We start from the raw sequence: 23,151 nt of genomic DNA, 5'->3' as shown, positions 1-23,151 counted from the left end.
GCGGCTTGGCCCCCAAATTGAGGGAAGGGACATGCTGAGTCTGGAAATGGAGAGGCTCTGGTGAGTTCAGTCCGGTCAGGCTGTGGTATACTCTTAGTTCCTCCTTCCCCTGGGCCAGGCTCTGAGCCGTCCCCGCAGTGAGCTGGGCGCGGGTAGTCCTAGCTAAGGTTGAAGGGGGTGCCGCTTAGAGGGATGGGCTGGGTACTGAAAGGTGTGTTTTCTGGAGCGGGTCGGGGGAAGGTGACGGGGTAAGTGACTAGTTAGAAGCAGTTGTGCCTTTCCAAGCAGTGTGCCTGGCGGTCCCAGGTGGCGGATAAGGAAACAGGCCGAGAGACTGGAGGCTGACCAGACTTCCCTTCCACAGGGAGGGCAGATCAGGTGGCCAGCAGAACGGCGCCCAGGAAGTCCTCCCGACTTAGCCTCCGACAGAAAACAAACCGGCTGGCAGAGGAGGTGCGCAGCGCGGGCGGACGGGGAGGCGGGGCCAGGAGGACAGATGCCAGAGACCCGCGAAGGTACCTGAAGGAGGGGGCGTGACTTGGGAGCAGTCGCACCTCTCCTCAGACGGGGCGGGGTTTGGCAGGAATTTATGGAAAACGGGAGGAGGTCGCGTCCCAAATTGGAAAGACAGGGCGTGGCCTAGCGCCAGTCGAACGGAGGGGCGTGGCCCCGAGTCCCTATGGGGCGTGGTCTCGCCCTACTTGGGCGGAGGGGCGTGGCTCAGCTCGGCGCGCGGCATCTCTGAGTCTGCGCGCGCCGGAGTCAGGGGTCACGGCGGCGTAGGCTGTGGCGGGAAACGCTGTTTGAAGCGGGTGAGTAAGGGGAGTAGAGAGATTGCAAGGATTCGGCTGACAAGGAAGGAGGGTGGAGGAGCTGGGCATGGAAGCCTTAGAAAGGGTTACGAGGGTCATGTAGGCGGGAGAGATCCCTTTGGCTCGGGGGCGCGGTGTACACGGGCAAAGGCCGGTGGTCGTGGGAGCGTGCGCGGGGTCGCGCGGGAAGATGAAGGGGTCTGGAGGGGCCCTCGGCGTGCGGTGGGCGCTTGTGCTGGGTGCCTGGCCCTCGGGGCGAACTGGGGAATGCACTCTGGAGGGTCTTTGGAGAGACGGGACCCCGGACGCATTGGAGGACTGAATGGGTGCACGTGGGGGCATGGTGTCATCCTTTATTCACTAAATACTGAGTACCCTGTGCCAGGCACTGTTCTCGAAGCAAAGGCTACAGCCCGAACAAGTCAGAGAAAGTCCTTGCTCAGGGAGAAGACAGACAGTATACAAGTGATAAGTAATAATGATAAAGCAGTGCTTTCGGGGTTTGATATATTATACGAAGTGAAATAAAACAGGGTAGCCAGTTTCTTTAGCTGGGGTGATTTCAAAAATCGCTCCTGTGGGGAAGTGACATTTGACAGAAAAGTCAGTCATGTGAAGAAAGCCTTGGACAGAGGGACCATCAAATGCAAAGGCCCTGAGGCAGGAAGAAGTTTGGTGTGTTTGTAGCTGGAGCCAAGAAAAACAGGTGAGGTTAGAAGACATGTCGGGGAGCCCGATCCTTGTAGGGTGTGGGGTTTGGCTTTTATTCTAGCTTCCCCAGCGAGCCATGGGGGCTTTTGAGCATCAGAGCAACAGGAACTGCCCTGCATTTTGAAAAAATCAGGCTGCTGAGTGAAGATGGTGTTGTAGTGGGAACAAAAGTGGGAGGAGGAAGGCCGGTTAGGAGGCGAGAGGGGATAGTAGATGGCTCAGACTGCAGTGCCATCTGTCAGTCTCAAGTTGTCTTTGGGGTTTGAGCCGAAGAAGATCTTAGAAGGCTGCGGTATGTGGTTTGAGCGATAGGTTGGATGGAGAAGGCTGAGGAAGAGCGGGTTTGGGGCGCCACTCTGAGGTAGCAGTGAGTGGGCAGGGTGATGTTAGTTTTTCAGCTTTATAAACCCACCTATATGTGCTGGGAACCTATGGTTACCTGTCTCACCCCTTCTTGTTGCATGTCACCACCCAAGCCTCCTGTACCCTGGAGAAGGTGCCTTACTCGATGATGGCTTTTGCAATGCTGTTCCCTTCTCCTGCAATGCCCTTTCTTCTCTTCAGGCCTTCTTTCAGTCAGCTGTGCTTACGTCAGGCCCTTTGCTGGGCACTGGGGAGCCGATGATAATTCAGTTTGGTTGGTGGAGGATAGGAGATCTCAGTCCAGAGTGCTCTGAACTGATGCGAGACAGCGCTAGTCTTGAGGTGAGAGAAGCAGCAGGGGCTCAGGAAAGACTTGTGGTGTTGGTGGTCCTCAAGAGGAGTCTAAACTGACACAACTCGAAGTGGCCCGTGTTCCAGGCCCTGTGCTGAGTCATGCTGGGAACCCGACTTGAGCGAGACCCTGACCCTGTTTTTGAGGTACTCATAGTCTGAAGTAGTTCCGGGTGCAGTGGGTGCCCCAAGGGGCCAATGAGTGGCCTGGAAGAGTTGAACTGGAGCGGAGTCTCTGTGGAGGCCGAGGAGTAAAGTGGCTGGAAAAGGGGGTTACCTCATCCAGCAAACATGTCCCAAAGTCAGGCCCTGTGCTGGGCACGTGGCTCATGTTCCAGCAGGGGGAGACAGACAAAAAGCAATGTACAAAAGAAAGCTGCAGAGGATCTTAAGAGAGCCAGAGCGCTGGGAAGTGGTGAGACTCAGGTCTCCTAGAGCCTATGAGATTTGTAGGTGGAACAAAAATGTGGTCTGAGGGGATGGGAGAAGCTGGAGTGACACAATGTTGTTGGGATGGGAGCTGCCCTTTGCTGAACTGGGGGAGACTGTGGGGAGTTTGTAGGGAGCAGGTTTGCAGGGAGATGAGGGGCCTGGCTTTGGAGTATGGGATGCAGAAACAGACATCCTCATGGTGAGCATCTGCCTCTGTTAGGCAGGAACCCTGGGGAGGATTCTGTGCCAGAATCTGGACGGGGAGCCCGGTGAGCATAGAGGTGGCAGTGAAAGCCGGGGGATTGGGAGAGATGGGACGAGAAGACTGAGGGAGGGAGCGTTGCAGAAACTAACATCTTAGCCAGGGCTCACTCGGCATTGTTGTCTGTTTGCCAGTGAAGGGTCCAGAACAGGAGAGATCACCGTGTTTCCCCAGCTCCTGTCCTGTGCCTGGGCAGCTGAGAGGGCACACACAGGGGTCTTTTTCCTTCTCCCACCATGCCCTCCAGGTCTCTCCCTGCAGGTTGGAACTCTGTGTGTCTCTGTGGCCTCCAGGCTTTTTCCTTCCTGTGAGATGAGCCACCTGTAGAAACAGTTTGCATTCAACAGTCACAAAAGGAGAGTCTGCCCCAAGTCTTCTGTCCTGTGCTGCAAACAGCCCCATTGTTCACTGAGGAACAGATGGAAGTTTAAGCGGAAGTTTAAGCACAACGTGATACAGCCGCATAGTGAGGAAGTATTCAGACCTGAAAGGCAGACAGGACACACTGACCTGTGCCGTGTCACAGGTAGACCTTGAACACATTATCCTAGGTGGAAGAAACCAGACTCCAAAGGGCATGTATTCTAAGGTTCCTCATATAAGAAATGCCCAGAATGGACAAATCTGTAGCAATAGACAAAGTAGCTTTGTGGTTGTTTTGGGCTGGGAGAAATGGGGTGGGGACGGTCTGGGGTGAGGGTGATGGCCAAAGGGGTGCAGGGTTTCATTTTTGGGTGATGGAAAGGTTCTAAGATTGGCTATGGTGATGGTCACACAAGCTCTGAATATACTAAAAGCCATTGAACTCTACACCTGAAACGCATGAGGCATTTGGTATGTGACTTCGGTCTCAATAAAACTGTCCTATTCTGTTCCTTGCACCCCCACCCCTGCCCAGGGAAGCCAGTGTTACCAGTTTATGACCTATCTTTCCAGAATTAGGCATTGAAAACAAACATGCTTTGGAGCGCCTGGTGGCTCAGTTTGTTGAGCATCTGATAGTGACCTTCAGCTCAGGTTGTGATCTTGGGGTCCTGGGATCAAGCCCCCTGTTGGGCTCCCTGCTCAGCAGGGAGTCTGCTTCTCCTTCTCCCTCTGCCCCCTGCTCATGCTCTCTCTCTCAAATAAATAATTAAAATCTTTAACTTACCTACAACTGTCCACTTGAGAACCTGTGGATTTCACTGTATGTCAGTTCCACCTCAGTGAAAACAGGAAAGCTGGAAAGCCATAGTTCTGCATCTAGGGGTTTATGCTAGAGATATACTATCGCATATGAAAATCTGCATGTACGAGGTTATTTCCAGAGCACTGTTTGTGATCACAAAAGACTGGAAACCACCTAAATGTCCCCACCTGGGGGACTGTTTAAATAAACTACATTAACTCTGTTCCGTGGAATATTATGCAGCTGTGTAAAGGAATGAGGAAGCTCTCTATGTACTGATGTGGATGGCTCTCAAAGACCTATTGTTAGAGAAAGTGAGGTGCAGAATGGTGCACTTACACTGTTATCTTCTTGTAGTTAAAAACAAAAGAGTCTGGGGTGCCTAGGTGGCTCATTGGGTTAGAGCCTCTGTCTTCAGCTTGGGTCATGATCCTGGGTCCTGGGATCAAGCCCCACATCGGGCTCTCTGCTCAGCGGGGAGCCTGCTTCCTGCCCCCCTCTCTCTGCCTGCTACTCTGCCTACTTGTGATCTCTGCCTGTCAAATAAATAAATAAAATCTTTTTTTTAAAAAAGTCTAAAAAATGTTTGCCCTGATGCTTCCATTAGGAAACAATCAAACCAAGGTAAGGATTGGACTGCAAAACTACCTGTCGGGAATCTTCAAAAATGTCAATGTCACAAAAGGGAGCAGGAAACTTTTTTTAAAAGATTTTATTTTATTGGTGCTGAGCCACCCAGGCACCCCTGAGGTTAACCATTTAGTATGTTCATGCATCTACCACCTTTGTCTACTTCCAGAACATTGTCATCCCCCCAAAAGGAAACCCCATGCCCCTGAGCAACATTCCCCATTCCTCCAGTGTGTACTCGTGTGTCTGGCTTCTTCCAAGCAGCATGCTTTCAAGATTCGTCTGTCCTGTGTGTCTATCAGTAGCTGCCTGCTGTCTAGCACTGAGAAGTATTTGCAACAACACATCCCCCGTCAGTTCAGAATTTGTCTGTGCTGTATTGGTTAGGGTCTAGGCTAAGTTGCTGTAACAGAGACCCCACAGCACACAGTGGCCCAAGCAAGACCCAAGTATATTTCTCCACACAGCTGCCTTGAGGTAGGCAGCTCTGCCCCCAGTAAGCTGTCGAGAGGCCGGGGTTCCTTCTGTCTCAGAGCCTTGCATTCCCTGCAGTGTTGTCCATGCCCCCGCAGTCAGGGTTGGTTCACCACCGCTATATCCACATGCCAGCCATTGAGAAGGGGGAAGAGGCAATAGAGGCAAGCTTCCTTTGAAGGTTGTCTGGAAGTTGCATGCCTCCCAGTCATTCTTTCCATGGGATAGCTCAACGATGTGACCATCCGTAGCAGTGCACCCTGGGAAATGTAGTCTTGGGCTGGGCTTCCTGTGGCAGACTGAATATAGGGTTGGGTGGGAGCATTTATGAGATCCAGAGATGTCAACTGGAAGCCAGGGCAGCTGACCTATCTACTCCCCACTGGGCCTGGAGTCTGCCCTAGGTTCCTATAATCTCTCTCCTGGCCTAGATGCTGGGAGACATGTACTTTTTAGAAACTTCTTTCTCAGGCACCTGGGTGGCTCAGTTGGTTGAGCGACTGCCTTAGGCTCAGGTCATAATCCCGGACTTCCAGGATGAGTCCCTCATCGGTTTCCCAGCTCCTTGGGGGAGTCTGCTTCTCCCTCTGCCCTTCTCTCTCATGCTCTCTCTCACTCATTCTCTCTCAAATAAATAAATAAAATCTCTTTAAAAATTTCTTAAAAAAAAAAAAACTTCTTTCTTTTTTTAGAATAACTTTAAACTTATAGGAAGATCAAAAGAATAATAGTACAAAGAACACCTATATGCCCTTTACCCAGTTTCATGTCTTTTAACATTTCCCTGTCTTTGCTCACTTTGTTTTGTGATTTGCATGTGCTCAGGCAGAATATTCTCTACCTGAACCTTAGTGAAGTTAGCAACCTGAATGAGCTTGAATACGGTCTTTGGTCAAACCTACCAGAGGATATGTACTTTCATGTCACTACATCTTGTCAAAACATACTGCAAAATAATTTTTTATATGTTGCAATCAAGAAAACATATAAACAGGGGCACTTGACAGCCTCAGTTGGAAGAGCACACAACTCTTGATCTCAGGGTTATGAATTCGAGCCCCATGTTGGGCATAGAGATTACTTAAATAAGTTTTTTTTTTTTTCCAAGCAGAGAGGGGGAAGCAGGCTCCCCGCTGAGCAGGGAGCCCAATGTAGGGCTCGGCAGGACTCTGAGATCATGACCTGAGCCAAAGGCAGAGGCTTAACCCACTGAGCCACCCAGGTGCCCTCTTAAATAAGTTTATTAAAAAAAAAATACAAAAAAAACCCGAGAAAACATATAAACATGTAAATTGCAGCCTCCTTTTGGTTTTTCGTTGTGTTTGCTACATTGGATCCTGGATGGGGGAGAGTACTATAAAGGGCATTTTGGGGGACAGTTAGAAAAATTGGAACATGGACTCTTTGTTTATGTTGTTATTGAGTTGTTAAATGTCCTGGATTTGATCATCACACTGTGCTTGTTTAAGGGAATGTCCTTAGACTGCCTGGGTGGTTTGCTCAGTTAAGCGTCTGCTCCAGCTCAGGTCATGATCTTGGGGTCCTGGGATCAAGCCCTACATCGGTGGGGGGGAGGTTCCTGCTCAGCAGGGAGTCTGCTTGTCCCTCTCCCCTTACTCATGTATGTGCTCCTCTCTCTCTCAAATAAATAAATAAAATCTTCAAAAAGAGAGAGAAATGTCATTTCTGACTGGTGCCTGGCTGGCTCAGTCAGTAGAACACGCCAATCTTGATCTCAGGGTTGTGAGTTCAAGCCCCACATTGGGTGTGGTGTACCTACTTTAAAAAAAAAAAAAGAGGAAGAAACAATGTCCTTGTCTTTCAGCAATATATGCTGAAGTATGCAGGGGTTAAGGGGCATGGTATCTGACTGACAGGCAGCTAACTCAAATGCTCAGGAAAATAGATAACGTGCTGACGTGTGCATATTACAAATAGGGCATATTACAAATAGGGGGGCTGATGAAGCCAGTGTGGCAACAAATTGATACTTGGGGATTCTGGGTGAAGGGTAAATAGTTCTGGCAATTTGGAATATTTCAAAATAGAAAGGGCCTTGGTTTGGTTTTGTTTTGAAGGGGGATGGGAAGCCTCTCAATTGTTCTGGGCTGGGAAGGGATCACATCCGATTTGTGTTTCAGGCTGCTGCCTGGCACCCAGCACAGTGTGACTGGCTTAATAGTCAGCCGCCCAGTTGTTTGTAGAACGGAGGCCTGGGCAGGTGGGGAGATGGGTGGGTGATGGCGTCAGAGGCAGAGGTTTATGGTAATGAGAGGGGTGTGCTAAGGACTGGGTTTTGGGGGGTTGTGGGCAAGCAGCCAGGTGAAGGGATGCGGAAGGTTTGCGCATGTGACTAAAGGGTTAAACTGAGGTGGGGAGTGGGCTGTCATTATAGTAACATTATAGTCATTATAATGACTACATAATGACTATAATAATGACTACTAATGACCACATATACTATATGTAACATATAGTATATGGTGGTTTGGCACAAGAAATGTGCCAGCACCCCATGATCATGCTCCTCCCAGGGCCCACCAGGGAACAAAAGGCTTCTGGCCATGGTGGGTGCATGGGGGGCCATGAAGAAGACAGGAACTCTCCTGAGCCCTGACTTGCCCAGCAGGATGGATGGCAAGCGGCGGCCAGGCCCAGGGCCGGGGGTGCCCCCGAAGCGGGCCCGTGGGGGCCTCTGGGATGAGGAGGAGCCATGTCAGCCATCCCAGTTTGAGGAGGAACTGGCGCTGATGGAGGAGATGGAGGCTGAGCACCGACTGCAGGAACAGGAGGAGGAGTTGGTGCAGCCGGGCCTGGATGGAGCAGCAGATGGTGAGACCTGGAGTGGGAACCCCTGCACCCCCACACCCATCCTGCCTGTGAACCAGGTCAGCCATAGAGCTTGCCTGTGACCTCTGACCTTTGGCCCACACTGTACCCCTACAAAGTGCTAACCTTTGACCCCATGCTAGTATGCCACCTTTGTTGCCTACAGCTCCAAGTCTGACCTTGACTCTTGACCCCATAATCTCTCCTGAGTTACTTGCCTGAACCAGAGCGCCCTATCCACCTGACTTCCCTTTCATACATCAGATGCCATGTGGGAGGTCATGGGCTGGGCTGGGGGACCACGACTCCATGTACCCTGCTTGTCTTCCCTCCCCTCCCCACCCAGGGCAGTTCTCCCCAATGGCCATAGATGCCCGCTGGTTGCGGCCCACACCACCCCCTCTGGATCCCCAAACGGAGCCTCTCATCTTCCAGCAGTTGGAGATTGACCATTATGTGGGTGAGCTTGATGGGCAGAGGCCTGGTGGGTGGGAGGTGGGGCCTTGGGCTTTGAGGAAGGAGATGGACCCACAGTGCCCTCACAGGTGACCAGGGCTGTGGGTGCCCAGAGGGGCAGCAAGAGGGGAAGGGGGCCCAGGTGTCCCACAGGGCTTCTTGGAGGTGGGGAGTATCTTCCAACTGAGGCCTGAAGGTAAGAGCTGGCTCCTTGCTAAGGCGAGACACATGTGGTTTGACGTCCATCTATCCCTCTATCCATCTGTTATCAGTCAGGAACAGCTGAGGATCTGCACTAAGACAGGCCCTATTTCAGTGAGATCAAGTCCCTGTTCTTCAAGGCTCACCTTCTGGAAGGATAGGCAGAAGAAAAAAGGAATTGGAACCTCGGGTGGCCGTGAGGGTTATGGAGGGACATGTGGTAGGGCGGAGGTCCCAGACTGCACATCTCCGAGGTCCGAGGACAGAGAGGTCTGGAATGTTTGAGGAACGGTCAAGAGACCATGGTGGCAGGAGCAGGGGGCAAAGATGGGGGGAAGGGGCAGCATGTGAGGCCCTGTCTGCCCAGACAAGGACGTGGGGGCTCCATTCTGCATGGGCGGGAAAGCCTTTGGCTATGCAGAGATCACTCTGACTCAAAGGTTAGTAAGTCTCCCCTGTGAGAGAGTGAAGAGACAGGCGACTGGCCAGGTGGAAACGTCCACCATCCACATACCGGCCACAAAACCAGGACCACGAATATGGTCTCAACAGTCAGAAAACAGTCCGGTCCAGGAAGGGACAAAACACTTGATCAGACAGTTCACTCAAGGAGAGACTGTGGCTGTCAGGGTGATGCAGATGACAGCCACCACAACACATCCTATTAGAAGAGCTCACACCCACACATGGACACCAAGGGCTGACGAGGATGCGGGCCAATGGATTGCTTGCTCGCGCCCTCCCCGGGGGAATGCTATGGTTTGTAGCCCTTCTGGGAAATAGCCTGGAAGTTTCTTAGAGTTCAGCCTACCATTTTTTCCTTCTCTAGCTTTATTGAGATAAAAGAGTTAAGTCTACTCTTTTCTTAGGACCAAGCAATTCTACCCTAGATATTTCCCCTAGAGTGACAGGAGCCAGTAGACTGTGTGGTCCCATGTATGTAGACAGACTCAAAATGACAGAAATAGAATAATAGAAAGCAGACAGACTACGAGGGCCTGGGCTTGTGGTGGGAGGGGGTGTGATGAGGAAAGCACATCTCTCAGGAGCTATCTGGAGTGACAGACCTGTCTTGTGCCTGATTTTGGTGGTGGTTCCACAAATCTACATATGTGTATTAGAGCTGATAAAATTGGACCCACAAAGTCAGTATTATTTTCTAAAAGGAAATACTTTTTTGCAAAAAAGGACTCCCTCTAGCTCTACAGTGGCAAACGGACTGTAGGGACAACAGTGGAAACGGTGGCTAGCGGGGAGGTGGTCGGGGCAGAGTGAACAGTGGGCAGATGCACTCCAAGATGCAGGAATTAGGGGCTGTGTTCCTGGCCCAGGAGGAGCCTGGGGAGGCAGGCCTTTGAGGAATCTATGGGGGTTGCCCCTGCCTTATCCCGTGACACCCCCAGGCCCAGCACAGCCCCTGCCTTGGACACCCCAGCCGTCCCGCAACCCCGTGCCAGTGCTCCGTGCCTTTGGAGTCACCGACGAGGGCGTGTCGGTCTGCTGCCACATCCAGGGCTTCGCACCCTACTTCTACACCCCAGCGCCCCCTGGTGAGTGGCCCTGACCCACCAGACCCCCTCTCCCCCCTGCCCATCTGGAGGCCCCCGCCCAACCCCACCCCCAGTGCTTCTAACAAGCTCTCCCATGGCCAGGTTTTGGGCCCGACCACCTGGGTGAGCTGCAGCGGGAGCTGAATGCCGCCATCAGCAGGGACCAGCGTGGAGGGAAGGAGCTCATGGGGCCGGCAGTGCTGTCCGTGGAGCTGTGCTCCCGGGAGAGTGAGTGCTGCCCATGGGCCAGGCGGGTCGGGGTCCCTCCAGGCCGGTACTAGCTTCCTCTGTCCACAGGCATGTTCGGGTACCATGGGCACGGCCCCTCCCCATTTCTACGAATCACCCTGGCGCTGCCGCGCCTCATGGCCCCTGCCCGCCGCCTCCTGGAGCAGGGCATCCGTGTGGCGGGCCTGGGCACCCCCAGCTTCGCACCTTATGAGGCCAATGTCGACTTTGAGATCCGGTACGACCCTGCCTCTCTCCAGCCTCCACCCCTGCTGCCCCCCACCGCCCCGGCCATCTTCCGCCCACTGATTCTCAGCCCCTCCAGGTTCATGGTGGACACAGACATTGTCGGCTGCAACTGGTTGGAACTCCCAGCTGGGAAATATGTCCTGAGGTCGGAGGCAAAGGTATGGGGCTCCCCAGGGGCAGGGGGGCCACAGAGCCGGGATTCTGCAGTCACTGACAGGCCCCATTCCTACAGGCCACACTGTGTCAGCTAGAGGCAGACGTGCTGTGGTCTGACGTGGTCAGTCACCCGCCAGAAGGGCAGTGGCAGCGAATCGCACCCCTGCGCGTGCTCAGCTTTGACATTGAGTGTGCTGGTCGCAAAGGTCTGTCTCCAGGGCCCGGAGCTCCTCCTGCTCTTGCTTCAGATATTGGTGACATGCTGGTCTCCTCCCAGGAGTCCCCATACTTGAGCTCACTCAGGGAGAAGGGAGTAAACATGGAGGTGGACAGGTCGTCGTAAGATTCTCCACTGAAGGAGGATGGTGGCAGACAGTGACAGGGCAGCTCAGACAGGTGGGCAGGGAAGGCCTCAGGGGTGATGAGGCAAGCCTTGTGAAGAGGGATGAGGAGCCTCCCCCAGCATGCATGTGCCTCTGCAAAGAATAGCAAGTGCAAAGTCCCTGGGGCAGGACTATCCCAGTCTGTGAGGGACAAGGAGAGGGCCAGGAGCTGAAGAAAAGGGAAACGGTGGGTTGCACGTAGTCTCTAGGCAGTGGAGGCAGAGGGGAGTAGACGGTCTGGGGAGATTCGGAGGTACAGCCACCCTGATGTGTCATGAAGGGAAAGGAGGAGCCCGGTCCCCTGTATCCCCTTCTTATTCCCTGTGCAGGCATCTTCCCTGAACCTGAGCGGGACCCTGTGATCCAGATCTGCTCACTGGGCCTGCGCTGGGGTGAGCCGGAGCCCTTCCTGCGCCTGGCACTCACCCTACGGCCCTGTGCTCCTATCCTGGGCGCCAAAGTGCAGAGCTACGAGCGGGAGGAGGAGCTGCTCCAGGTGGCTCTTGTTCCGTTTCCCCTCATTTCCTCAGAACCCCCCACCCGGCCTCCACCTCCCAGGCTGAAGGCCTCCGGTTGCTGAGACACCCAGTCCACAGCTTCAGACCCCTTCACTTTGCAGGGGTGAACATTTCCCCTCTGGGTTCTGTGTTATTTTCAGAAGCACCTGCTCAGTCTTTCTACCGTGGGCAGGAGAGTTCTAGGGTTGTTTTGGGGAGCTTCTGGAATGTTCCAGGAGTGGGGAGGACCCACGCCAGGGGGATGATCAGGATGACAACCCGGGTGACCCAGTGTGCTCTCACCCCCAGGCATGGTCAGCCTTCATTCGTGCCATGGACCCTGACGTGATCACCGGCTACAACATACAGAACTTTGACCTTCCGTACCTCATCTCTCGGGCCCAGACTCTCAAGGTAGGGCAGGCAGGTCGGGTAGGCTTATCCCACTGGGGGCTTGAGGGGTGGGCAGCCACCTGCTCCTTGCTGCCTTCTGGCTTGTGGCTCTGTCCCTGGCGGGTGGCCCGCCTTGCCCTGTACCTGCAGCCCACCGCCCCCAGCGGCTCCAGGGACCTCACCGAGAACCTAGCTCTGGCCCCATCCCTGCCCTGTTTGAAGTCCAGAAGGTGATTGTGGCTTTTGCAGAGGCAAAGAGGGCATTTATGGTTAAGTAAGGAGGGGCTTGTGTGTTTGAGGGGCAGACTGAAACGTGCAAGGGTATAGCATCTTCCAGACTTCAAAATATGTCAGCAAAAATTAAGGAACAGCCCGGGGAGGTTCCTCGAAGCGTATGGCAAAGCCTTGATATGAGGAGACACAATTCAGCTCACAATGGAGGTCATATTGTATTATTTCTTTCTTTTACTTGCATTTGGCCAATTTTGTAATGAGAAGTAAAAATCATGTTTGGGGCACCTGGCTGGCTTAGTCATTAGAGCGTGCAACTCTTGATGTGAGGGTTGTGGGTTCAAGACCCACACTGGGCATGGAGCCTACTTAAGAAAATCGAATGCTATAAAAAAAATCCCGGGCGCCTGGGTGGCTCAGTGGGTTAAAGCCTCTGCCTTCGGCTCAGGTCATGATCCTAGGGTCCTGGGATCAAGCCCCACATCGGGCTGTCTGCTCAGCAGGGAGCCTGCTTTCTCCTCTCTCTCTCTCTGCCTGCCTCTCTGCCTACTTGTGATCTTTGTCTGTCAAATAAATAAATAAAATCTTTAAAGAAAAAAAAGAAATCACGTTTATGGCCTCCAACAGTGCCAGGAAGTCCATCCTGGTCAGTTCCTCATGGGACACTGCTCCTCTCCTCTCTGCCACTCCACCAGCTCAGGCCTCTCCTCTCTACCCTGACTCTCCCTCCTTCTCCTCCTGGGCCCCGGTCTTTCCTGATCTCAGGCCTAGCTCTCTGTGCTGCCCCCTGCTGGGCTCCCACGTAGCTCTCCCCAGGCCCCTCACCCCATGCACACAGTCTCCCCACTGAGCTCAGCATCATCCCCAACTCTGCCGCTCCTCCAGCTGCCTTTCTGAGGGCAGCTCCCCAGCCACAGGGTGCCATCTGTAGCCTCTCAGCCCTGCAGCCATCAGGTCTCTGACTATCCCTGTCCTGACCTCCTGTCTCTCACCTCCAATCCCTGCCTCCCTGGCCGCAGAGGGCTTTTCTGCATCAGAACTGCTCCTGCTTCCAGGCTCTCCGCGGGAAGAGCGTGGCATCATGGGTGGTGTCATGGCCCTGGGATGGGGGTGGGGGTCCCTGATCTGGGCCACGGCTCCCATGCAGCCTCACCCTGCTGGTGGGCTTTGTCCTCAGGTGCACACGTTCCCCTTCCTGGGCCGCGTGTCTGGCCTCCGCTCCAACATCCGGGATTCGTCCTTCCAGTCCAAGCAGACCGGCCGACGGGACAGCAAGGTGGTCAGCATGGTGGGCCGCGTGCAGATGGACATGTTGCAGGTACATGGCCATGGTGGGGTGGGTGCCCCCCTCATGGGGCTGCTGGGACACAGGGCCCACCATGCACCCCCTGCCTCAGGTGCTGCTGCGTGAGCACAAGCTCCGCTCCTACACACTCAATGCCGTGAGCTTCCACTTCCTGGGTGAGCAGAAGGAGGACGTGCAGCACAGCATCATCACCGACCTGCAGGTGCCTGGCCCTGGCCTGTGACCTCTGACCCTTGTACCTCCTGCCCCCACCCTACCCCCCATCTGACTCTTCTGTCGACTCCTCTGACCTTGGCCTCCCACCTTCCTGACCAGGAGGCTTTAGCCTCCCAGCTGTCCTGACCTTCACCTTGACCTCTTGGTTTTGACTTGTGACCTCACCCTATAGGTATAAGTCCCCACTCCTGCCCGTTCACAGGACCTCTGGCACTGCATCCTTTATCCTGCAGTCCCACCCACATCTCTGGTCCACACTTGCTCTCCAGACGGCCCCCTCCTCCCTCTTACCCTGTCAGCTCCCCAACCTCCCCCCTTCCCACTCTGCACCCAGACCCTTCCCCTCTCCCTGACGCAACCTCCTCCCCTGATGTCACCTGTGCCTATCCCCAGAATGGGAATGACCAGACGCGCCGCCGGCTGGCGGTGTACTGCCTCAAGGATGCCTTCCTGCCCCTGCGGCTGCTGGAGCGGCTAATGGTGCTGGTCAATGCCATGGAAATGGCACGAGTCACTGGCGTGCCCCTAGGCTACCTGCTTAGCCGTGGCCAGCAGGTCAAGGTCGTGTCCCAGCTGCTACGGCAGGTCAGTGGGCGGAGCCAAGGGTGGGCCGGGTCACAACACCCTCAGCAAGTCCCCATTCCTGGCCTCTGGTCACTCTCTGTGTCTCCTGGGAGGTGACACCTGGATGCCCTTACATGCTCCTCCTCTTCCCTCTTCTGTCTGCTCACGCCTGCCTCCATTTCCTGACTTCTCCCCTCCTAGGCCATGCGCGAGGGACTGCTGATGCCTGTGGTGAAGACAGAGGGTGGCGAGGACTACACGGGGGCCACAGTCATCGAGCCCCTCAAAGGGTGAGGCCCTGTGGCTGGGTAGGGGCGGCTTGGGATTCCCAGGGCTGACTCCTCCTTGACCCCCAGGTACTATGATGTCCCCATTGCCACCCTGGACTTCTCCTCTCTGTACCCGTCCATCATGATGGCCCACAACCTGTGCTATACCACGCTTCTGCGGCCTGGGGCCGCCCAGAGACTGGGGTATGACTCCCCTGTGTACCCCAGGCGTGCATGTGAGCCAGCTTCAGCCAGGACAGGGCCGGGAGCCCAGAAATAGTGGAGAGGGGAGATTCGAGAGGTGGGGAGAGCCTGAAAATCTAGAGAAGGAAGTGATGGGGAGGCCAGGTTCATGCCGTCCTCCCCATCCTCCTACCCAGGCTGACTGAGGATCAGTTCATCAAGACACCCACAGGGGATGAGTTTGTGAAGACATCAGTGCGGAAAGGGCTGCTGCCCCAGATCCTGGAGAACCTGCTCAGTGCCCGGAAGAGGTGGGTTCTAAAGCATCACACCCACCTCTGTGCAGACTTGCTCCTCATCAGTCCCTGTCCTTCATGGTCACCCCAGAATTGCCATGTCAAACTTAACTGCAGCTGTGTGTGAATTAGAACAAGACACCCCTCCAAACAGCTCCCATTTGCCTCCTCTGCTGCGTGCCTCTGTGCAGTGCACAGCCTGAACAAAGGTACATGGCACCGATTTCTAGAAAGGCACCCTAACCAGAGCCCAGCCCCAGCCTCTCCTCTCTCCCTGAAACCTGGGGCACTGCATCAGTGGCCTTTGCTTCTGTCCTTCCAGGGCCAAGGCTGAGCTGGCCAAGGAGACAGACCCCCTGCGTCGCCAAGTCTTGGATGGGCGGCAGCTGGCATTGAAAGTGAGTGCCAATTCTGTATATGGCTTCACTGGTGCCCAGGTGGGCAAGCTGCCATGCTTGGAGATCTCCCAGGTGAGTGCTCAGTTGCCTCAGTAGGTAGAGGGGAGCAGACGGTCCCTCCCTAGGAGAACCAGGTCTCTGTATGGTGGAGGTTGCAGTGCCCCAACTTGCTGAACATCTCTGTGGGTCTGGCAGGTGGCGAAACAGATGAGGGTTCCTGCCCTCCAGCAGCGTGCAGCCTCATGGACACACAGATGGTGACAGCCGTAAATGCATATAGGAAGGTGGTTGGTGCCAGGGGCTCTGCAGATAGATGAAGCAGGGGGGAGGGGGAGTGGCAGGGTGAGCGGAGGGTTTTTTTGTTGCTCATTCGTTCCATTTATCATAGTCCATCTGACAGACCCCACCTGCCTCCTCCCCTGGTGCCTGTAAGGGTAGGGATGCAGAGGGCAGGTTCCAACCAGCTGGATGGGCAGAACAGGGCTCATGGGGGCTGGGGCGGTGCTGGAGGCCGACCACTAGCACACCCAGGCTCTGACGCTTCACGTACTGTGTGAGCTCTGTCGCCGAAGGAGCCAGTGTGAGGGTACTCCTTCCCACCCCAGCTGTCTGGTGCTTGCAGGCTGCTTGGTCAGTGCCCTGCTCAGAGAGGGGATGCGGACCGAAGACCCCTCAGTGGGGTCCCAGGCCTATTTACCAGAGGCAGCTCTGCTGCTCCGATGGAGAAACATCCACTCTTAGACCACAGAGGATCTGGGTCCAAGGTTCTGCCAAGCTGGGATCAGTGCCTCAGCTTATGGCCTGAGAGAGCCTTAGAAAGGTCTTCCTGTCCAGCACCTTGCACTGGGGTTTGGGTCTCAGCACATTCCAAACTTGGTTGCCCCCTGTCATGGGAAGCTCCCTCTGTACCTGGGCACTATGTCAGTTCTCATGTGGTTCTGCATGGAAGACTTGGAAGAACTGCCAGTAGCTGGGCTTTTGGGTGGGAGAGACCTGTGTACACTCCCACGCACCTTCAGTCCCAGAGCCCCCAAGATCACGCTCCCATCCAGTGATCCACCAGAAGGCCTCGAATTTAGAACCTACTCACGATTATTACTTTAATACAGTTAAGGGGTAGGGATTAAAATCAGCCGAGGGCAGGGTGCCTGGGTGGCTCAGTGGGTTAAAGCCTCTGCCTTCAGCTCAGGTCATGATCCCAGGGTCCTAGGATCGAGCCCCTCATCGGGCTCTCTGCTTGGCAAGAAGCCTGCTTCCCTCCCTCTGTCTCTGCCTGCCTCTCTCCCTACTTGTGATCTTTTGTCTGTCAAATAAATAAATAAAATCTTGAAAAAAAAAGTTTAAAAAAATCAGCCAAGGGCAAAGGCACAGAGCTTCTAGTTGTCTCTCCCAGTGGAGTCATACAGACAGTGCTCATTTCTCCTGATACTGGTGTGTGACAACGTGTGTGGAGTGTTTCTCACTAGGAAAGCTCACCCGAGCCTCACTCAATGTCCTGGGTTTTTATTGGGGGTCAGTCACATAAGCATGGAACCTCTGTGTGACTGACCTTTGTTACTCGGTCTCCAGACCCTGCAGACAGAGATCAGGCTGATACCATGTGGCTCCAGGCCTCACTGTGAGTTATGTTAGTACAGTCCAAGGTCCTAGGTGAACAAAGACACTATCTTAGGTAGGATGTTCCAACGACTTAGAGGTTTCCTCTAATAGCCAGGCCTCTCTTTGGCAAGGTTCATCCCATAGTGCATCCACCCACACTCCACTCATTGAATGCCTTCCAAAGTCCCCTGGGACCTCCCCAGTCTACTTGGTGGAAAGAGGTGGGTGTTCGTCTGTCAGACTCCAGCCGGAGAGAGGAGAGGTCAGGCATGGAGGGTTTGGCTTTCCTTCCCCTGAAGCGCCCTCATTAGGACTATTGCTTCCTGGTCTGTCACTCTGTCTTTTCCTTCTTCACTCTTTTCTCTGTCCCTCTGTTTTATCTGTTTGTTAGTCTCATTTCTTATTGTCTCTCAGGCTTACAAAAACAAAACAAAACAAAAAAACCCATGGAATCATTCCAGGAAAAGATGAAGGGAAGAAGGAACACAAAAACAGGTGGAACACACAGAAGGAAGATAGTACAGTGATAGATGTAAGCCCACAGGAGATCAGTAATTACACTAAATATAAGTTGCCTAAACACTCCAGTTAAAAGAGATCTCTGACTGGGTCCAAACAAACCAAAACAGAAGAGCCATACCCATTTCTCCTTGGTGTGTGCCCCTCTAGCCCCCCACTGCCCCAGCTGCAGCTTCCTGTAAAGTAAGACTGTTGGAAAGTTTCTCCATGAGACAAGCACAACTCTAACCCTGGGGGGAGGAGGCACTTAACACATAGGGTCATTTCCTGTTGCCCAAAGATGTGGGGTGGCACTGCTGGCTTTCGGGGAGGGGGCCGGAAGCACCAGTGGTCCTGTACCTTGGAGAGCTGCCTGCAGTGTTGCCACATGTCATAGCCCCTCTGTGGAGGGAAACACAAGTGTTGATGGCCCCTCCAACCTCAGGTTTGCCAACACGCACTTTTTGCAGTCATTCCTCTTCTGTGCCCAGAGCTCTGGGCCAGGGACCCAGTTCTTTCCAACAGACCCTTAAGGAGCAGCTTAGTAGCCCCATTTTGTAGATTTGCAAATCAAGGCTCAGAGGGTCAGAGTCCCTTGGCCGAGTCCACGCCCCCAGGAGGTAGTGGAAGTGGCAGCCTGAGCCCATGAGCTGTAGATGGCTCCGGGGCCCTCACTGCCTGGTTCTCTCCCTGACAGAGCGTCACTGGGTTCGGGCGCCAGATGATTGAGAAAACAAAGCAGCTGGTGGAGTCCAAGTACACAGTGGAGAATGGCTATGGCGCCAACGCCAAGGTCAGAGGCTACCCGACCTGCTGCCCAGAGATGGGCCTGGGACTGTTGGGGGATTCCAGGGGGCTGGCCCTCTTCTCCCCCCTTCCTCCCAGTCACACAAACCCCTCCCCAGGTGGTGTATGGTGACACTGACTCAGTGATGTGCCGATTTGGTGTCTCGTCTGTGGCGGAGGCAATGGCTCTGGGGCGGGAGGCTGCTGACTGGGTATCGGGCCACTTTCCCCCGCCCATCCGGCTGGAGTTTGAAAAGGTAAGTCAACCTCCCTTAGGCTTGGAGTAGCCAGGTTTCAGAGGATCTCTGATTTTTGGGGCCTGCAAAGTGTAAGAAGGCATTATGTCAACATCTGGAGAACCCCAGTGTTGCTCAGGGTCTCTCCTTTTGGGGTGCTCTGCTCTGGGTACTCTGGGTATCCCATTCTCCATGTTCATATGCCCATTTTTGAGGAATTTTGCTGCTTGGATTGTCTCAAATTTGAAAACTTCTGACACCTTGGGCTTTGCTACACAGGACGGTGTCTATTTTGTGAAAACCTTGTCAGTCTTCAAGCATCTCTGGTGTTGGGTGTGGGAGCTACCTTAGGTGCTGGGGCTCCTGATGGGGTGAATCCTGGATTGTGGTGCCATTGGCCAGTGCTCCTTGGAACTCAGGAGGAATCAGGCTGGGGTCTGGGGACGCACACTGTATGCTCTTTCCGAGGTTCAAACTTAGGGTCAGGTCTTGGGTATACCTGCTCTCAAATTTGGAGCCTCCCAATTTTGAGAAGCCCCTATGTCAGGGCTCACTCCTGGGCCTAAGTCTCAGCTCCTTGAACCCCTGTCTGCCTCAGGTCTTTCCCAGATCTTAGATGTGGGGCTGTCCAGGCTACACCCCCATGTCTGGGTCTTGTGCTTTAGGACATATCTCTAGGTTTATCCCAGTCTCTATTTCATGTCTGAGGCCCTAGAATGCTGAGGGTGCCCCTGGGCTCAAGCGCTGGAGTCTTAAGGTCCATGTCCCCCAGTGTCCCCATCCCGCATGGCATAGATCAGCCTTGTGTGTCCTCAGTTTCTGAGGGAAGTCTCAGGTCTCAGCCGCGGGTCCTCCTCCAGGTCTACTTTCCCTACCTGCTCATCAGCAAGAAGCGGTATGCTGGCCTGCTCTTCTCCTCCCGGCCTGATACTCATGACCGGATGGACTGCAAGGGCCTGGAGGCCGTGCGCAGGGACAACTGCCCCCTTGTGGCCAACCTTGTCACTGCCTCCCTGCGCCGCCTGCTCATCGACCGGTGGGTGGGATCCCCTCCCCTGAGACCAAGGAGTCCTGGCCACCAGCCCCCTCCTCCCCTGGGGACCCAGGTGTCAGGCCCAGCTCGTCCTCAGTGGTGGAACGGTGGAAAGAGTGTGGGGTGGGACAGCTGTGGGTCTGGGCCCCGCCTCAGCCACCTTGCAGCCTGTGGCCTGGCCGCATCCCTCCCTGCCTTGGGCCTCAGCCCCCAGGGCACATCCTGGCCCCCCAGCCTTGGGGGTGGTGGAGGTACCAGCCTGGCCCTCAGCAGCCGCTGGCGACACCCCCCACCCCATTCCGGCCCTGCAGGGACCCGGCGGGCGCTGTGGCCCACGCGCAGGATGTCATCTCTGACTTGCTATGTAACCGCATTGACATCTCCCAGCTGGTCATCACCAAGGAGCTGACCCGCGCGGCTGCTGACTACGCCGGCAAACAGGCCCATGTGGAGCTGGCCGAGAGGTCTGCCCCGGGGGGTGTACAGGACCGCCCAGAAATAGCCCCTCTCCTGCCAGCTGGGCACCACTTCCTGTGCCCCCGGCTACCCCCGCCAGCCCACCTGCCCTCACTGCCTGGCCTCCCCGATCTCCCCGCAGGATGAGGAAGCGGGACCCTGGGAGTGCGCCCAGCTTGGGTGACCGTGTCCCCTATGTGATCATCGGCGCTACTAAGGGCGTGGCTGCCTACATGAAGTCCGAGGTCAGGCCCACCTGGGCTGCCCGCTCCGCCCAGCTCCCCTCAGCTCTCACTTCTGCTTTCCAAGCCTGGCGGGGAGGGTGTTTCCCTCTGTGGGCCCCATAGGGCCCTGAGAACCGCCCCCAACACACCCCTGGGAGTTGGCTCCATGATGCCTTTCTCCCAGGCCTCCTGTGCCCTCTGGAGGCCCCCCACCCTGTTATTCTGACCCCCCCTCCCTCCCCCTGCAGAAGAAGACCCAGCCTCACTGCACACTGAGTCTCACCATCTGTTTCTCTGTCTGTCTCCTTGGTCCTTGCTCTGCAACCCATAATTCTCTAGGATTCATGTCCTCCCTCTCTACACCCTAATGGCCAGTGACCTCTGACCCCCACAACCCCTTCCTCAGTCTCCAGGTCTGGTCCCACCCCCTCATATCTTGGCTTCTGGCCTTTGCCTCTAGCTACTGTACACCTTCACGCCCCAGCTCCAATAGGTGACCTCTGATCCTTGCTTGGTATAACCTGAGGACCCCCACCCATGGACCCCAGCACGGATCACAGCTCACGGCCAGGGACTGCGTTGGGGTCTCCGACACCATCCTGGATCCCTGTCCCCCCACTGATGCCATCCCCTGCAGGGCGGTACCTGGGTCCCATGACTGCCCCACATCATTGCCCACCATCATGACAGGGAGCCCCACCCCATGGCTTGCAGTGCCCTTTGCCCCACTGCCTGCTGAGGAACACAGCCCCAGCCCCTCGGCCGCTGTGTTTGCAGGACCCCCTCTTTGTGCTGGAGCACAGCCTGCCCATCGACACGCAGTACTACCTGGAGCAGCAGCTTGCCAAGCCGCTCCTGCGCATCTTTGAGCCCATCCTGGGCGAGGGCCGTGCCGAAGCCGTGCTGCTGAGTACTCAGGGGCAATGCCCAGACGGGAGCAGGGGGGCACCCGGGGCCTGTTGGGGGGGGCCTGGGCCCACTGCCTGCGTTCACCTGCAGGGGGTGACCACACACGCTGTAAGACGGTGCTCACGGGCAAGGTCGGCGGCCTTCTGGCCTTTGCCAAACGCCACAGCTGCTGCATTGGCTGCCGCACCGTCCTCAACCACCAGGGTGAGCGCCAGACTCCAGCCCTGACCCCAGCCCCTCCAGGGGACCCCAATCCTCTACCCTCCACCCTCTACCCAGCTCCTCTATCACTGAGGTTCCCGGCACCCGCCGTCCCAGCTGGGAGTGCCACCCAGATGGGCCTCAGCCCCTGGGCGGGGGCTCCTGTTCACAGGCACCCCCTGGAGGGTCCTGGGCCCCCTGCCCTGGGAGTTCCCCGGGGAGTTTTCCCCCATACACTCGCTCCCTTGTTCTCTTGTCTCTGGGGACTTTCAGAAGCCGGGATGGGCAGCGGGTGGGGAAGGGGCAGGGACAGGGCAGCTCGGGCTCTGGCTGGGCCCCAGCTCCCCTGTGCCGACCTACCCCCTCTGCCAGGAGCCGTGTGCAAATTCTGCCAGCCTCGGGAGTCTGAGCTCTACCAGAAGGAGGTGAGGGGCTAGGTGGGGCGGGTGGGGGATGGTGAGGGGAGGGCAAGGCGGGGGCCGGGGCCCCCTTTCAACTGTCTCACCTCCAGGTGTCCCACCTGAACGCCCTGGAGGAGCGCTTCTCACGCCTGTGGACCCAGTGCCAGCGCTGCCAGGGCAGCCTGCATGAGGACGTCATCTGCACCAGGTATGCAGGCCCTCCCTGCAGGCTCCCAAGGCCTGGGGACCGCAGCCCCAAATGGCTGATGTTCTGGGTGTCCCGGCCTCGCTGTGGGGAGGACGCTGCTCTGGGGGCCAGCATCTGCCCAGGAAATGGCCACAGTTCTGTCTCTTCTGCTCTTTCTCTCTCTCTCTCACACGCATACATACATGCACGCACACACACATGCACCATGGCCCAGCCCCCTCCCCCAGGGCGGGCCAGGCTTTCCCCAGGGAACGGGTGGGCGGGGCTGGTTCCCACGCCAGGTGACAGGTGATATACGGCTGGTGGAGCCCAGTGTCCCCGCGGGTGCCCGCTGTTACGGTTCCCCCCATGCCCGCTGAGCAAACAGCCTGCCCCTGAGGGGGGTTGGGTGGGCAACAGGCGGGGGCCAAAGTCCTGGGAACAGCCCTGGCCCCATCACTGGGCTGGGCAGCGCCCCAGTCCTGACCCTGACCCCCACCCAACCCATAGCCGGGACTGCCCCATCTTCTACATGCGCAAGAAGGTGCGGAAGGACCTGGAAGACCAGGAGCAGCTACTGAGGCGCTTTGGCCCTCCCGGCCCTGAGGCCTGGTGACCTCTGACCCCTGCAGTCTTCTCACCAGGGCTGGGGGGGCGGGGACGGTGTTGGCAGAGAATTAATAAAGTTCAGGCCTTTTGTTTCCTGGTGCTTTGTGGTCTCTGGTGGGCGAGGTCCACTGTCCTGAACCCTGGCCCAGGTGGGTCAGCTCCACTCAGTGGGGTCCCCGGACCCCAGGAAACACCTGCTGACTTCCTCACCTTCCCTCCAAGAGCACTGCTGCCAGCCCCATGAAAGCTGGGCCTGCCTCAGTCTCCCCCTGAGACCCTGAAGGCCCTGAGGGAACGTCTAACCACATATCCTCCTCTGCCTGGACTGCCCCGCCCTCCCTCACCCCCCCACCACCACCCTCCACTCCGCCTCCAGGTGCTGGCCTGTTTCCTCCTGGCCTGGG

At 55.9% G+C, this 23,151-nt stretch overlaps 1 protein-coding gene across 2 annotated transcripts; it reads left to right on the top strand.

Moving 5' to 3' along the window:
* The first annotated feature begins 367 nt into the window (after positions 1-367).
* POLD1 (DNA polymerase delta 1, catalytic subunit) lies at positions 368-22,843 on the top strand. Of its 2 annotated transcripts, none has more exons than XM_045077372.1 (27): positions 368-515; positions 7,833-8,035; positions 8,379-8,492; positions 10,093-10,239; positions 10,342-10,467; positions 10,537-10,705; positions 10,793-10,874; positions 10,949-11,078; positions 11,585-11,751; positions 12,062-12,166; positions 13,554-13,694; positions 13,774-13,884; positions 14,292-14,483; positions 14,664-14,752; positions 14,819-14,935; positions 15,112-15,225; positions 15,533-15,680; positions 18,403-18,498; positions 18,611-18,748; positions 19,588-19,763; positions 20,072-20,224; positions 20,359-20,461; positions 21,218-21,350; positions 21,440-21,553; positions 21,923-21,975; positions 22,062-22,159; positions 22,649-22,843. In XM_045077372.1, exons 2-27 carry the CDS (start codon positions 7,834-7,836, stop codon positions 22,752-22,754), a joined length of 3,324 nt encoding a protein of 1,107 aa, XP_044933307.1. In that variant the 5' UTR covers positions 368-515; position 7,833; the 3' UTR covers positions 22,755-22,843. The 2 variants fall into 2 exon arrangements, with proteins under 2 accessions (XP_044933307.1, XP_004767275.2); XM_004767218.3 differs by lacking the exon at positions 368-515 and adding an exon at positions 673-812.
* Positions 22,844-23,151: the final 308 nt, after the last annotated feature.

The sequence above is a fragment of the Mustela putorius genome, unplaced genomic scaffold (assembly GCF_011764305.1).
Source record: "Mustela putorius furo isolate JIRA1106 unplaced genomic scaffold, ASM1176430v1.1 tig00000196_pilon_pilon_pilon, whole genome shotgun sequence".
NCBI lineage: Eukaryota > Metazoa > Chordata > Mammalia > Carnivora > Mustelidae > Mustela > Mustela putorius.
This window is presented reverse-complemented; position numbering and strand designations above follow the sequence as displayed.

Excerpts from the sequence above, each read along its gene's own strand:
- POLD1 (XM_045077372.1), top strand. The coding sequence starts at position 7,834 with ATGGATGGCAAGCGGCGGCCAGGCCCAGGGCCGGGGGTGCCCCCGAAG. Across the intron at positions 10,875-10,948 it reads TCCTGAGGTCGGAGGCAAAG|GCCACACTGTGTCAGCTAGA; the intron begins GTATGGGGCTCC and ends CCATTCCTACAG. Across the intron at positions 13,695-13,773 it reads TGCAGATGGACATGTTGCAG|GTGCTGCTGCGTGAGCACAA; the intron begins GTACATGGCCAT and ends CCCCTGCCTCAG.